The 15,915-nt window shown below is 42.0% G+C and overlaps 1 protein-coding gene across 1 annotated transcript; it reads right to left on the reverse strand.

Annotated features, from left to right (window-relative positions):
* On the reverse strand, window positions 1-5,234 carry Fam237a (family with sequence similarity 237 member A). Its single transcript, XM_006975006.4, has 2 exons — window positions 4,663-5,234; window positions 1-633 (listed from the first exon to the last, which is right to left on the reverse strand). Exons 1-2 carry the CDS (start codon window positions 5,186-5,188, stop codon window positions 482-484), a joined length of 678 nt encoding a protein of 225 aa, XP_006975068.2. The 5' UTR covers window positions 5,189-5,234; the 3' UTR covers window positions 1-481.
* Between the last annotated feature and the right edge of the window lie 10,681 nt (window positions 5,235-15,915).

Consider the following 15,915-nt stretch of genomic DNA (forward strand, 5'->3'; position numbering starts at 1 on the left):
TTGGGAGCCAAAGCTTTTATTAATTTTGTTTTCATTAGATGAACGTTTTATTTCCCCCCGTGGTTTCTTCTTCATTCCGTATTCAAAACTATTTTCTCAGACAAGGTCGAGAATCACAGACCATCAGTAATATCATTCATGCGTGTCGTCCGTCCGTACCAGTTTCATAAGCAATGCCGCAGTCAGTTAATGGCTGGTGATGCATGTGGTTTATGCAAGCTAAATGTGTGGCCGTCTAGTTCATCAGTGATGCCAGGCCTCCCCAAGAACAGGAAGGTCTTTGGCTCCTGTAGACAGCAGAGTGTTCAGGAAGTAATCACCGTATGAAGAGACCGGCTAGCAACCAAGATGCTGAAAAACGAAGTGCTCTTAGAGAACGTGGCATGATATTCACCTCTGGACATTTACTTGACTTCAAATGCATAAATGATTGATAGGAAAATAATCTTTTTTTTTTCTATTTTTAATTCCAAGGCTCTAGTTAGTTCCGAAGGTAGCTTTGTTTTCTCTTTACTTCCGGCTTCTCTTTTCCGCCAACCCTAGAGGCCCGCCTGCGCATGTACATGCTTATCAAATCTCCAATCAACTCTTTCTTCTTTAAGAGAGGGGTTCTTAAGAGCTGAGAATAGGCACCTGAAAGCAGAGAGAAGGAGCCTCGTAAGGTCACTACATTACAATGAGGTTAGTTGTTGTTCTTCAAGGAAAGAAAGATGTTTTTGTTCCTCCAACTTCACGATTCTATACATAGGTAGAACATACATGTAAACTCGTATTTGCAGTGTTTTCTGTCCTGTGAATTTTACTTCCTGAGTTAAATAAATTACTGTCATTTATAACATTTGTCAATTAAAACAGCATGTGATTTTTAAAGTTTAAAGAGTCACTATGTGTTTACTATAGAAACATCAAACATTTTAAACCTCCAATAACACAACCTTCCAGACAGTGTTGTCCTTATTTCAGAAACACTCTGGGGTTTATTTAACTATGACCCTATTGTGGACATTTGGATTATCTCCATGGTTTTTGATAAATAATATTGGAATGAAGAGTCTTGGGCCACAGCATTGGCTGCTCCTGGTGACACTTCCTGACAATCAAGTTACAGATGGACGCTTGTTGATTATGCAACTTGGGAAACTCCTTACAGTAAAGCAGAGAACCAGACATTTGTGAATCTGTTCACACCACTGAAGCAGGGTTTTCTGTGTGTAATGTTTAAAAATAAGAACTATGGACATTCGTTAGGCACCTATCATAAACATCATCAGATTATAAATCTAAATTTTAACTTTTCTCATCACAACTCCCCCCTCCACAAAATAAAAAAAATTAAAAAAATAAAAAAACAAACAAACAAAAACAAAACAGCTCACAATTGTTTGGGAGCATACAAACTGTCAGCCCTAGGAATGCAGATTGCCCTCCCCCCACCTCTCTCCATCTTTCTCAGTGGCAAAGCAAAATCTGTTGAAGAAAGTGTCATTTTTACACAGATAATATTGCGCCTCAAAATCTTTTTATTTTCAGAGAAATCTTCGTCTTCACAGGCTTAGGAGTGAACCTGAAGTCTGCTATCTTCTCTTTGGGAGTTATCAGTGTACTATCCTAAATCAATCAGTCTCTCGCCCTTGCCTTGCCCATCCCCTTACTCAATCCCTCACTCCCTCTCTTCCCTTCTCCTCTCCCCTCCTCCATCACCTTTCATCTCTTCTCTCCCTCTTGACTGCGCCTTTCCAGAGTCGTTAACCTCATCACAATTTGGAGATGAAACCTGGGTATACGGATCCTATTCAGGGCTTCCTTAAAATGTATTTGTCAGTATCCAGCTATTATTAGTCAGTGTCTTTCTAGATTAAAAGTAATCTTTGGAATCCTTACTCATAACGTCATCTGCAGCCCTCAGACTTTTTAGAACTCTTATTTCCGGACTCTTCTGTCCCTGTTTATCATTGTTGTGAACAGCCATGGTGTCCCGGTCATTATTCAGCTCGGTCACCTGTTCTGGGGGTAAAGCTTTTCCAGTGTCTCCAGAGTTAGTAAGGGCTTTTCATAGAATCACAGAACATTCAAACAGAGAACATGGAGAGACTTTGTGATCCATCTAATTCTTTCCATAGCCTCCTTTTTCTGGTGAAAATAGTAAGAATTAAATACACAAATTAACTTTCCCAAGGTTCCATACCTATTTGATATCTTAACAATATTAACAAATGTTATATATTAAAAACAGTATTTTGTGGATCACATAATTTAGCAAAACATAATTCATAGGAAGATTTCATAAATGTCTATAAAGTAAATGACATAAGAGCAAGAACCCTTTTGTGTGTTACGTATGCAGTAATTTTAGTTATATCCTTATGCCCTAATGCTATGATTTCCCCGAGAACTACAGGGACAAACACCTCTTCACCCCCATTTTCATTGCCACTTCATAGCACTCCATCCCCAGGAACAAAAGAAAAATTCACTAGAGGATCTACCCTGGTACATTCAGAGCCAGCTTGAACCACTAGAGATTGAGTGAGGCTTCTTGAAAGGAAATCACAGTGTTCCTGTAACTATTTAACTTTCAAACATGTATCTCCTTGACCCGAGACCCCATCCTACTGTGATTAGACCAACCAAATGGAAAATCTCATTTCCTGATCTTCAAACAATTGCTTGTGCAAAACATTAAAATAACTTTAGTAGAGGGGAATGTTGGCCCCTGCTACCAAGCTATTTACAGATCAACTTCTCCTAAAGTTTGCAGACCTGCTGAGTCCATCTGAACTCTCCAGTGAAGAGCAGAAAGTGACTTCCAGAGCTGAAGTTTTAGAGGCGTATTTTTTTTCATGTTCAGCTGAATACAATAATATTTCCTTTGTTTATTCTGTAGACATGTCTCATCATTATGGAAAGTGGAGGTAGGATTTGAAAACAGTGGTGCTTTGAGCAGAACAGCTAACTCTGATGGGGATAGATGGAGTCTTACACACCACCATCAGGGTCTTCAGAAGAAGAAAATATATGGTCCTTACTAATTGATGCTGATGCCTGGGAGGCTTCGGCTAGGTATGTTTTTAAAATACTGGAAACCAACCTTTAAAGATGGCCATCATGTATTTTCACTTCAGTAGCAAATCTGCTGAGAGAATATTTCATCTGAGAAGCAGAACTGGAGGAAGTTACTGTTACACCTACTTATATAAATAGTAGTAGAGGATTGTCTGGTTTCTTGGCTCAGTGAATCATGAGGAATTTTTAGTCACTGAGATTACAACAAACCATGTATTTTAGAAGCACCCTGTAAAAATCTTAGGAGAGGGCAGCTATGGAACTGTTATTGACAGATGTTTCTTCAACTGAACCATTTTAGAGACACATAACAGTGCTCACAATTAAACATTCACTAGTAAAGCTTAGTTATGCCTTGATTTTCCACCAGCGCACAAATAATTCTAACTACACCTAAACAGCCCTTGCTACTAGATTTGGAAACTTATGGATGGAAAAGAACACCCAAGAAGGAAGGAGGAAAAGTGTATGATTAGGGCTCAGCTGTCTCTCGGAACTTACAGGGGCTCATTCCCTCAGACTCTAATGTTATATATGTAATGTTTCTTCTAGACCTCTAGAGAAGACTATATTTGAATTAGTATATGGTATTCACTGCGGTGAAAAAAAGTCCCCCAACTTTCAAGAAGTTACAACTTAATAAAAATTAATTACTTAGTAGAAGTTTGTGACTTATTTGTGATTCATTCAAACAGCAACAAGGAATAAATATAGGCTCGTGGATATTTTTGCTCTTGGTGTCATCAATTAAGTATCTCTCAAGATGCTCCTTCATTTGCATTAAAGTGATGGTTTGTTTTCACTTTAAAGGGGCAAGATTTCCCATGCTACAAATATCTCCCTGCCACCAGCTCCTACCCATATCTTATTATTTCTACACCAAGAAAACACCAAGTTACATTCAAGTTATCAATAAATAATAAATAAGTCTTCATTTTAGGGCAAGCCTTACATTTTTTTTTTTTTTTTGGTTTTTCGAGACAGGGTTTCTCTGCGTAGCTTTGCACCTTTCCTGGGGCTCACTTGGTAGCCAAGGCTGGCCTCGAACTCACAGAGATCCGCCTGCCTCTGCCTCCCGAGTGCTGGGATTAAAGGCGTGCACCACCACCGCCCAGCAAGCCTTACATCTTTACATTGTATTTATACATTGCCCCTCTCCCCTTCCCTCCCTCCCTCTCTCCCTTTCTCCCCCTCTCTCTCTCTTCCTCTCTCTCCCTTTCTCTCTCCATCTCCATCTCTCCCCCTTCTCTCTCCCCCTCTGTCTCTCTCCATCTCTCCTCCTCTCTGTCCCTCTCTCTTCCTCTCTCTCCCCCTCTTTCTCCTTCTCTCTTCCACTCTCCCCCTCTCCCTCTCTCTTCCTCTCCATCTCCCCCTCCCTCTCCCCCCCCATCTCTCTCCTTCTTCCTGACATTTCACATGAAGTACTAGAGTGGACCCACTATGTTGACATAAACAGCTATTCTGTTATTTGAACTCTCTTGACATCCAACCCTTTAAAGGACTGTATGTGATAATGGCTTCCCCTAGGGCCACTCCCTCTTCCTCACACATTAGCACATCACACTTGATAGACAAATTCAACAGGCCAGGGCCATGCACCTTGTTTGATCCCCGAAGGCAGCACTGTTGAGCTTTGCTTTTCCTTCTTTTCCTCTCCAGCCAGTTCCCTCCTTCCTAAGCCATGGGTCCTGGAGAGGACACAGTCTACGTAGATGTCCCAGAAGAGTTGGGCCAGATCCCAGAACAGTGCCCCATGCTTCAAGTTCTCAGATGACTTCAGGTAGATCATAAAATCCCAAAAGCCAGAAACAGTGTTAGAAACACGAGGCTTCCGCATTTCCAAGAGGAGCATTGAGGAGGACTCCCAGCACTGAGGATCAGCTTGGTGAAGAGCCAGCAGGTCTGTCTCACTGTGACAGAACAAAGGAGACACACAGCACAATCCCACAATGAGCAGGGAGCAGGTGAGACTCAGAGGGCAGTGGATCCCTCTTCTGGTCCCAGGATCAGCCATGGTCCTGCAACTGTACACATGGAAATACATCAGTCCCAGATTGTTTTCCACACCATAAGAGAAACGAGTGTGTCCCTGAGAGTCTTGGTCGGAGAAGAAAGACACCACCATTAATAATTAGGAAGAGATTTCCCCTTCTCCCCATGTCAAAGCCTCATTCTCCCTAGATGACCCTACTCCCAATCCAGGTTGTACACAACCAAGACAGCCATGCTAAGAATTCCCAAGATGTGCTCCTTGTGAGATGGCTAAACAGTGAAACTGTTTACCCTGGAATGCAGCTTAAAAGAATACTACATGAAAACTAAAATTCTGCCATGTGACTTTACCTTTTTTTTTTTATCTCTTAAACCTAGCCTTTTTTTAAACACAAAACTACACTACATACAGTTAAGAATTTTATAGCTTTTGTCCTTATATGCTTTCATGTTCATAGTAGCTCTTAGTTTTTAAAAGCTTTGAAAACTTACAAGACATCATAATAGAAATAAATCCATCATTGATGCTTAACGTCTGGATAAATGTATTTTGAAACTGAAGGACAAAGTAATACTGATAGACATGTTGCAAGTCTAAATGCTATGCAATCCCGATAGGACTTTAATAAAGATAATGCTTTCCAATTTCTCTCAGCCTGCAATGAATCCCAAGAATTTAAAGGACAATGGTTTGTCTCTCCCTCAAATTTTCTAGCTCTCAATGTCTATTGTAATAAAATCATCCGAACAGCCACATGTCACCTCTAACTGGTTCTTACATTCCCACTTCAGACAAGTGCAATGAGAAATTACACCCTCGAGATGATAGAAATTATAATTTCCTCCAAATTAAAAGTTTATCTCATTATTCCCCAACTATACAGAATGTGTATCATGGTTAAGCAATTCAACATAAAGAAAGAAATATCGGAGGGACACACACCCTGCTTACTTCCACATCACAATTAGTAATATTAACACCAGTAGACAGGCTCTTTCTTCTCTGCTCAGCGTCGGGACTTACGGAGGCACTGCTAAAGAAAGATTTCAGAACCTGTCTTTGAACATACCTAGCCTTGAAGGGTTGTGTTTGAAACAGCGGATCACTCAAAAATTTTAGTTTTATATCATTTTCAGATTAGCTTTACTTGAAGAGATTGTATTTATTGAACTGAAATATCAAAGTCGCACCCAAAGGTTTTCTCTGTTCAAGAGTTGCAGCCTTGATAGCCAGGTGAAGTTTTTAGAAGGAGGAGGTGCTATCCGGGGTGCTGAAGTTGGCGTGTCCTGGGACTCTCCAGGGGCTTGTGCTAATAATCTAGCTGATAAAGACTTTTCAGAAAGGGGCTCCGTTTGGGAGCTTCAGAGGGGTGGGCTCGCTAACGCAGGAGTCCCCTTGTGCGCTCCGTTGAGAAGCCAGTGCTGGCGAGTTTTGGTCCAGGCACCTGCTCTCGCTGCTTCACCCTCCCAGGCGGAGCCTCAGGGTCAGGATCTCGGCCCCCACTCACCTCGTCGTCCCGCGCCTCTGCTGTGGGTCTGTAGGGCGCCGCTCTGCGCTCACCTGCGCTACCCGCGATCCCTCGAGTGCGCAGGGAGGACGCACTCAAGCTGCTCCTTAAGCAGGTGACTGTCCCCAGCTTCCGCGTCCTGGATGCCAGCGTGCCTCTTCTTAAGCAGTGGGAGTGCTCGACTACGTCAAAGGACCTGCAAACTGCCACTGCCTCTCGCCCCCAAGTCCCGGTTCCAGTCTCCAGAACCTTCCTTGCTCCTCCCCCGCAAAGGTTTGGAGTTCGGAACCAGGGGGTTGGCTGCAGGTCCCCTCCCAATCAGGGCCCACGCCCACCTTTTGTGTGGCTTGACTCCCAGGACCTACCTACCTGGAGAGTCACAGCGCTGCAAAGTTGGTGCTCAGCTTGACTCCTGTCTGGGAGACAGTGGAGGCCCCAACCTGGCTTCTCACTAGTGTCTCGTCTGAGTCTCAAAGGGTGTGAGGGAGGACTGCATGAGGTATTGGGGTCGGGAGAAGAAACAATAGCAAATTCCAGCCAGACTCCGAATTTCTCCTACCCCCGCTGAGGTCCTGGAGTGGATGGAGGCAAAGTATGGGGAGGCTATGAACTCTTCTTCATCCTTGATCCAAGCTAGAGAGTCCTTGTTGTTTTTAGCCTGGGCTACTGAGGGTGGCCTTATTTTTCCCTCTCTGATTTCTCCCCAGAATCCTCGATCACCAAAAAGAAGAAGCAGCTTGGATGGATTTCCTTTTGTTTTCCTTTCAGCTAATCAAGACCTTAGTCTCAAGATGAAGCCCATCACTTTCTCAAGGGCATTGCTGGGCATTGGCGCCCACCTTAACTAAAACATTCCCAGATAAGGGCTCTCAGGTGAAGGGCCTTCCTTATCATGTCTTTCCTAAAAGTACCCAGCATCCTAAAAAACTCTTGTACTGTCTATTACCTGAAGGCTTTTGTGCCAACTTGACAGTATCCATGGTTACTTAGGGGCCTTACGGTGAGGTTTATTGAAGCCTCAGATAACCAGCCTCCTCCGGAGGTAACATTAAGAAGAGCTCTGATTTCTTTCTCCCTCTGCATAAGCATTTTATAGCTTGATATGCTTAAGGGGGCTCCTGGCAGTAGGATCAGGATCCATCCCTGGTACATGAGCTGGCTTTTTAGGGACACCTCACATAGCCTTGATGCAGGGGCAAGGGGCTTGAACCTGCCTCAACTAAATGTACCAGGCTCTGTTGACTCCCCATTGGAGGCCTTATCTTTTTGAAGGAAGGAATGGGGGGTGGGGTAGGTTGAGGGGAAAGGCTGTGGGACAGGAGGATGGAAGAGAAGGAGATCTGTGATTGGTATATAAAATGAATTAAAAAAACTTAATAAAAATAATAAATAAATAATATATCTTAAAGAAAAACAGAAGAAGAAGAAGGAGGGGAAGGAGGAGGAGCATGAGGAGGAGGAACAGGAGGAGAGGAAGAAGAAGAAGAAGAAGAAGAAGAAGAAGAAGAAGAAGAAGAAGAAGAAGAAGAGCTCTGAAGAAGTCCAGTGGGGCTCTGAGTTTTCCCTTCTTCTCTCAACTGAACCAAGTACACTTCAGTTTCTGTCTTTAAATTGGGCAGATAATACCTGCTCCTGTTTGCCCCCAAGTGGGTGTGGAGATAAGATTGTGGTCTTGCTTTCTGGATATCAAGGAACCCACTACCTTTTAAACATCCTTACCAGAAAAGTCAACATTTTAGCATAGCCTGTGAACACAGACGTAGAGAGATCCTATGGAACCTAGCAAAGGGATCAGACTCTTGTTACTACTATTGTTCTAGGTAAAAGATGTTTTGATGGACTCTATAGGGAAAGCAAGTAAAAGACAGAGGTTAAAGTTAACACCAAGTTGGGGACTAAATAATTGGAGGTTTGGAATTGCCATTGAACAGATTTGGGAAAGTATGGGGTTGGGTCTTGCACATATTAAGGGTGAGATGAGTGACATCCAATGGAGATCCTAGGTAGGCAGAGATATACCAACTACAGAGAAACATGTGAGATGGCTAAGAAGCCTGAATTTTGGATTTCATCAAATAGAGGCAATTGTTTAGACCATCAAAAATTATGGAAAGTAGGTTAACGGTAGCCTGAGGAAAAACCTTGGGTAAGGTCAATGGTTAAGTAACTGAGAAACAAAGAGCTTAGAAGAGTCAGAGCAGTGTGTGAAACACTTGGGAGCTGATGAAAGAGATTTTCACCGAGTAGGAAGAAGCCAACTGAATCACACAGATTCAGTAAAGGATGCGAATAAAATGAAGGGAAGATGTTTCCACTGAATCTAAGGAAATAGAAGGTCATTAATGAGAATACTAAGAGTGATTTCATCTCAGTGTCAGTGGAGTTGTGGTGGGTAAAGGCAGGGATGGAAAGTTAGGAAATGATAACAGTACCTGAGCCTTTCCCTATAGAATTTTGATGCACAGAGAGAGGATAACAGGAATAGAGATTAGGGATTGGATCTTGGTCATAATCACAGCTGAGGTAGGGAACCCAATAGAGAAGCAGTGGTGAGCATCGAGGGTGATTTTAAAATGTCAGAAGTGAGAAGCAGAAGGGTAAGAGAAAAAAGAGGAGCCAATGCCTACAAGAAAGGTGGACAGCTTGCATTCTGAAACAGGAAAGAAGAAAGGGTGCGTATGGACATGGGAGTCATGGGTATTATGGAGGACAGGGAAGAAGCAGCCGAGGGAGATAATTGACAGTCCCAATTTTCCTAGTGAAGGTCAAAAGTAAAGGAGGCAAGTGATAGGCAGAGAGTCTAGAGAGAGTAGAAGAGCTTTGGAGTAGCCATTGCAGGCAAGAATGGAAAGAAGGGCTGGGAGAGAAGACAGATATTAAAAATCGAAAGCAAAGACTCAGATAATGTACGAGACCATGAATTTGTAGTGTGCTACTTTGTATGCCTGAATAGTTTTTATGAGGCAGAATAACATAATTATGGCAATTATTCTCTGGATCCCAGTTGCCTGGGTTTGATCTGTGTGTCTTTCAAAGCTTGTCATAGCTCACCGACTCTCAGAAAAAAAAAAAAAACTTTTTGTACACTTAACATGCCTGAGATCAGAATGTATCTGTCAACTAAAGCACCCTGGCAATTAGATTTGCAGCATTTCCTTTTACTTTTAAAAAATAACAAGGTGTCTATGATTGATGGTATCTTTGAACTGATGCAACACCTGAAGAAATGTGATTAACCCCTACGAGACCATCTTCTTGCTTACAAAATGGGCAAAACTCTCATTCATTGTTTCCTCAGGATAGAATAAAATCATACAAAGAAAACAGTTGGGAAGATGTTACATGTGGCAAAAATATGACGAATACTAGAGTTTTTCTTGTTCTTCTGGGGCATTCAACTGACTGGAACAAAAAAGAAGAATGGTCGTTATGACATGAAATCAGTCTGAAAATTCAGGATAAGATGCTGATGGTAATAAAGATAGAGGGTATTCAGGGATGTAAATGGGTTAGATAAAAAGAGGCAGGATAAAGAGAAAAAGACTGAGGCAATGAAGGAATCTAAGGGCTTCACTGAAGTAAGACAAGAGGGTATCAAAAGAATGGAGAAGATGTTGGCCATCAGGGCCTTTGTGATCAGGGATGGAGAGATTAGACTCCAATTGTACAGACTGAGTGACACTTCTAACTTTACTGAAAGAAAGGCCTAAGAAGGAGTGAGTGTAAAGGCTGCTACTGTTGCCTTCCACTTGTGTGTAAGTGTGAAGATAGGTCGAATGGCCATCCTTGCTTAAGACACTGAGACATTGCTCTCCCAACCAGATGGCCCCAAGCAGGTCTTGCCAATGGAAGCAAAGACTCTTCAAAGTAAAAATCTTAAGACACAGTGGTGACTGCTAAGATATTTTTTTTCCAATGTTATTACTTGACACTGGAACTTTTGAGTTTCACTAAAACTTTTATACATCTACCCTAAAATAGAATTCATAGTTAAACATTCCTTATAAATATAACTACACAATTTGCACTTAAAAACGTAATCGTTGTCTGAATGTTTTTATTTAGACAAAGATCCTATCTACCACATACTCTACTACGGTAAATGTGTGTGTGTGTGTGTGTGTGTGTGTGTGTGTGTGTGTGTGTTTTCTAGACAAGGCTTCTCTGTGTTTGTAGCCCTGGCTGTCCTGGAACTCACTCTGTAGACCAGGTTGGCCTCAAATTTAGAGATCTGCCTACCTCTGACTCTCAAGTGCTGAGATTAAAGTCATAAGCAACCACCACCCAGCTTATAATAAATATTTTATATTTCCCAATTTATCAGGAAAATTTGGAGAGTTTTTTTTAAGGTGGGAAAATGTATGACTTTTAATCCCAAATGTGACTGTCATAGTCATAATTGCTAGATAAACATGGTATCCCCATTCATGTAGTTAGATTAAGGGAAACTCCCATCAAAGCATGTAAGTAAAAACTTCATCATTGAACATAAAGGTTGTCATCTTCATGATGTCTTGTCCTAATGGTTTCAGTTTTACATACTAGAATCTCTCTGCTCACACGTGGTTGGCACTTACCAATCACAAAATATCCTTTTATATATGTGGCCCCATGTAATCCTAAGGAAGACATCATCTTGATCTTCCTTCTTTCCTGTTTTATTAGGTTACAATTTCTCTAGGGTTATTTAACTGGTAAATGTTAGCGTATGGCTCTTTCTCCACTTAACTTTCTTCACTGTAGTTTATATGTCCTGACTAAGTGGTGTGCACCTACAGACACATGCCCTGTCTCTCCTCTTCTTGCTGTCTTTATCCTTATTTCTCTGTTTCTTCCCCAATACCAACTGGGAGGGAACACAAAGTGGTTCCATAGACAGAGAAACACACATCTGAGATCAGCTCACCACATCACCACTCTGGATTGTTAGAAAATATTGAAGAGGGGCTAGAGAGATGGGTCTTCAGTTAAAAACACTGGCTGCTCTTCCAGAGGACTCAGGTTTAATTCCCAGCACCCACGTGGAGGCTCAGTCTGTAACTCCAGTTCCAGGGGCTCTGATGCCCTCTTCTGGCTTCTATGGGTATCACACACGCAAGTGATACATAAGATATACATGTAAGCAAAATACTCATTCAGATCATTTTTTAAGAAAGAAATATTGAAGAAATGAAGGGTCATTTGAAATTATTTGCACTTAGGTGAATAACTGGTTTGTCTAGCTCTTGTTACCCAGGGTTGTTTGAGTTTTATGAAGTTGCAGCATACAGCTAAGAATGACTAGTTGAGAAGCAAATTGTAATTAGCTGAATGTGCCCCATGGGTAGATTTTCTGATTTTTGCCACTTGAAGCAATTTTCAAAGACATTAAAAGGGACTTCCGATTAATTTTAATGGAATCCAAGAGCGGTTATGTGGACAGTTTGCATCCTCAGCAGTACATTACGTTTGCAAATGATGGGGCAGTCTCCAAGAATGGGATGCTTCTTTAACACTTGGGATCAGAGAGTAAAACAAAAATTATTTCTCGCTCATTATTTTGTGCTTCTCCACCATTTGAAAATAGCAATAAACAGGAACAATTTCCTGGAAGGCCCATTGGGTTAAGTGGATGAGTCACTCCTTAAGTGTCATCCAATTCACAAGGACAAGTTGCAGTGCAGTAGTCAGATGATACTGGACATCAGTTCCAAAAGGTGTGAAAGAGGAAAGTTACCCAGGGGTCCAGGAATAGTTCATTCATAGATTCCTGACTGACCAGGTCAAGACGCCTCAATGGTTAATGAATGGGAGCTGTGGCCACAGCTGTGGCAATAGGTGTTGTAGTAGTTTCCTTTCTGTGTGCGTCCGTGAGAACTTAAATTTCTGTCCATTCTTTCCAGAAGCTCACAATGCCCACAGAGCCTCTCTGGCAGCTTTGTCTAGCCTTGGTTTTATTTATTCCAATGAGATCAGCAACTCAAGAGTAGTTATTACAGGTATCGACATTTGAATTCGTCCTGTCTTTTGGCCTCCTCATTTTCAAAGGATAACATAACTTAAGTGATTTCATTGTTTAGACCGGGTCTCACTGTGTAGCTCTGGGTGACCCAGAACTCTACATGGAGAAACTACTAGCCTTGAACTCACAGAGATCCACCTATCTCTGCCTCTTGAGTGCTGGGATTAAAGGTGTGCCCCTTCACATCTACCCCTTAAGTGGTTTTGTTTTGTTTTGTTTTTTAATGTTTGTTTACCTAACAAGGCAACATGACAAAGGGCTAAGGTTTCATTAATAATAAAACTCTTTTTCCCAAGAGTAATTAATAAAACATAATACAAAATCTCTACCTCCATACCATGTAGGATTCATAGCCTCAAAAAAAAAAGTCAGAGGCCAAGAATAAGCATAGATTGCTATGCAGAAGAAACATCTGTGAACAGACAAATGAGGACACATCTATGTGATGCTGTAGGAGACATCTTACCATCTGCGCAGGGCTCCCAGGCTGGGGACCTCTTCCCTAGCTCCTGTGTGGCTAAGGATCTTTGTTCTATTCTGCTCAAGATTCCAGGCAGTTTTATCCCACTTCTTCTAGCCACACAAGTATGTCTGCACCCCTCCCCGACCTTCCCATTCCTTCCAGAAAGTGAATGCCTTTGAGTGGGGACCATGTCTGTTTGTGTGTCAGTCTTGGTGGCAAACACCCAGATAATAATGGTATGTGTGCCTGAGTATGCACACCCTCATGAGTATACATGTTTGTATATGTGCATGGGGCAGGGGGATTGTCACTGAATGTGAGTGTGTAGGTGTTTCTCCATGTACACACACACACACACACACACACACACACACACACACACACACACACACGGAGTCCATGTCCAATATTTCCCTTAATCACTCTCCACTTTATTTTTTGAGGCAGAATGTCTCATTGATCCCAGAACTCACTGATTCAGCTAAACTGGCTTTCAGCAAGAAGCTTGGGCATTCACCTGTCTCTGCCCCTCCAGCACTGAGATTATAGATCAGTGTCTCATGCTAGCTTTTTATGTGGAAGCTGGTATTGAACTCAGGTCCTCACAATTGCATGATTGTATGGTAGGCACTTTACCAACTGAAATTCCCTCTCAGCACAGATAATAATTTCTAAATGATGTTGATTGAATTCAGTTATGCAAGCAGCAACTTTTTTTTATTAAGAGATTTTCTATTCATTTTACATACCAGCCACAGATTCCCCTGTCCTCTCTCCTCCCAACCCTAGCCCTCCCACCCAACCCACTCCCCATTCCCACCTCCTCCAAGGCAAGGTCTCCCATGGGGAGTCAGCAGAGCCTGGTACACTCAGTTGAGGCAGGTACAAGCCCCTCCTTCCTGCACCAAGGCTGCACAAAGTGTCCCACCATAGGCACAAGGTTCTAAAAAGCTGGCTCATGCATCAGGAATGGGTCCTATTCCCACTGTCTGGGGGTCCCCTAAACAGTTCAAGCTAAACAACTGTCTTGCTTATCTAGAGGGCCTAGTCCAGTACCATGAGGGCTCCTCAGCTATTGGTTCACAGTTTATGTGTCTCCACTAGTTTGGCTAGTTGTCTTTGTGCTTTTTCCAATCATGGTCTCGATATCTCTTGCATATAGAATCCCTCTCTCTCTTGTCGATTGGACTCCTGGAGTTCCGCCTGGGACCTGGCCGTGGTCGCAAGCAGAGCTCCAGGAGTAATCAACGATGAGCTCTAGAAGTCCAATCACAGCAACGTTTTGAAACTGAGCTTGGAATAATGAGAGTAGTTGATCAACTTTGATGAATTTTCTTTCTTGTATCTTGGCAAAGGAATCAAAGTGTCAGTCACTTTTTTTTTCTTCATTCAGTACTCAAGTTTTAATTATACTTTTTCTGAATGGGGATATTCCTTTGGTGTGGTTACAGGCATATCTTCTGAAATGGAATGGAATTGAAATATTGTAATGCTAAAAGTAGATGGCAGGCATGAACACACAAAGTTATTTCTCCCCAAATAAAAACATTTTATGTCCATTAGAAAGATTTGAGTTAAATCATCAAAACACAAGACACATTCTACATCTAGTTTAAGATAATTTTTGTGACATGCTGTGTGAGCCAGGAGTGTCTTAAGTCACAGAAAATCTGAACATGGTATCAAAAGAGAAAGAGTTTGTTTCTCTTTTTAAGCCTGGAAGCTGCTTCAAGCCACAAAAATAAACAAAGTAGGATTTCAGCTGATTATGACAAAGCTAATACCTGGAAGAAGCCAAGGGCCTTCCAGAGGTCAAGCTGAGGCTCAAGGAGCCTTGGTGATATTTGGCTTTTGATTATCAGCTGTTTCCTGCTATGAGTTTCTTGTGTGCTATTGTATCTTTTCCACCATTTATTGGGCACCATTTCCCCTCTACTAAAGGAATATTTAGATAACCTTCTGTGCTGACAGCTATGCACAGCCAGAACCCCAGTTCAAGCCTCCCTGTAATTATCGTCATTGGCAGCATCTGGCCAGGTCCATCCCCAGATGGAGGAATGTACCTTATCAGAGACACCTCTGTATTCTCTTAAGCATCCTGACTACCTGTTTGAGAAGGCCTGGCGGATGTGCCAATTAAGCTAAACTTCCTCCTTTCCCAAATCTTACCTCTAGTTCCAGATCTCCTTTAACTATCACCAGAGGCATCTAGCTGTACACAGGTTGCCTAGTGACGGAGCACACTTTCCCCAACCCTGAAGAAAAACAGCAGATAGCTTGGACAGATCTGAGCCATAGGAAAAAAGAAGACAGTTTTATTTTCTCCCATTGACCTAGCAACTTATAGATTCTTAACATTTTCTACCAATCACATTTAAGATTATAGTTGAACACATAAGATCCCTCTTCTTAGATATTACCCAAATTTAGCCTTTAGTTAATTCATTTCCCCACTAGTCACTTCCCTTTTGGGTTGCAAATGATAATTAACAATTACTGCCCCTCTATGTGATTCTTATCACCCCTCCGTTTGACCCTGGAAGCCTGGCTTTGCACTGCTAAGGGATTATTGCTTGTAAGTTTATAAATACCGGGACTCCCAGTGCACGGGAGAACAAAGAAGAAGATTTGGAAGAATAAATCTGTGTACTGAAATTCTGTTTCCTGAAAATAGTCCTTGCCGTTCATAGTTTCTCCCCTGAGCCCCTGGGATGTATAATATTAAGGCTGGTTCCTCTAATATTATACGAGAGGAAGCAAGTGGCTGTGCCTGTTAGTCCAGTGGCCCAAGGATGCCAGGGTCTGCATTTCTGTGATTCTCTTGACTTTTCTGTCCAATTTAAATCAAGAAAGTAAAAGCATTTTCATAGCTTCATCAATGGACTTAG

Source organism: Peromyscus maniculatus, chromosome 13 (assembly GCF_049852395.1).
Source record: "Peromyscus maniculatus bairdii isolate BWxNUB_F1_BW_parent chromosome 13, HU_Pman_BW_mat_3.1, whole genome shotgun sequence".
NCBI classification, from domain to species: Eukaryota; Metazoa; Chordata; class Mammalia; order Rodentia; family Cricetidae; genus Peromyscus; species Peromyscus maniculatus.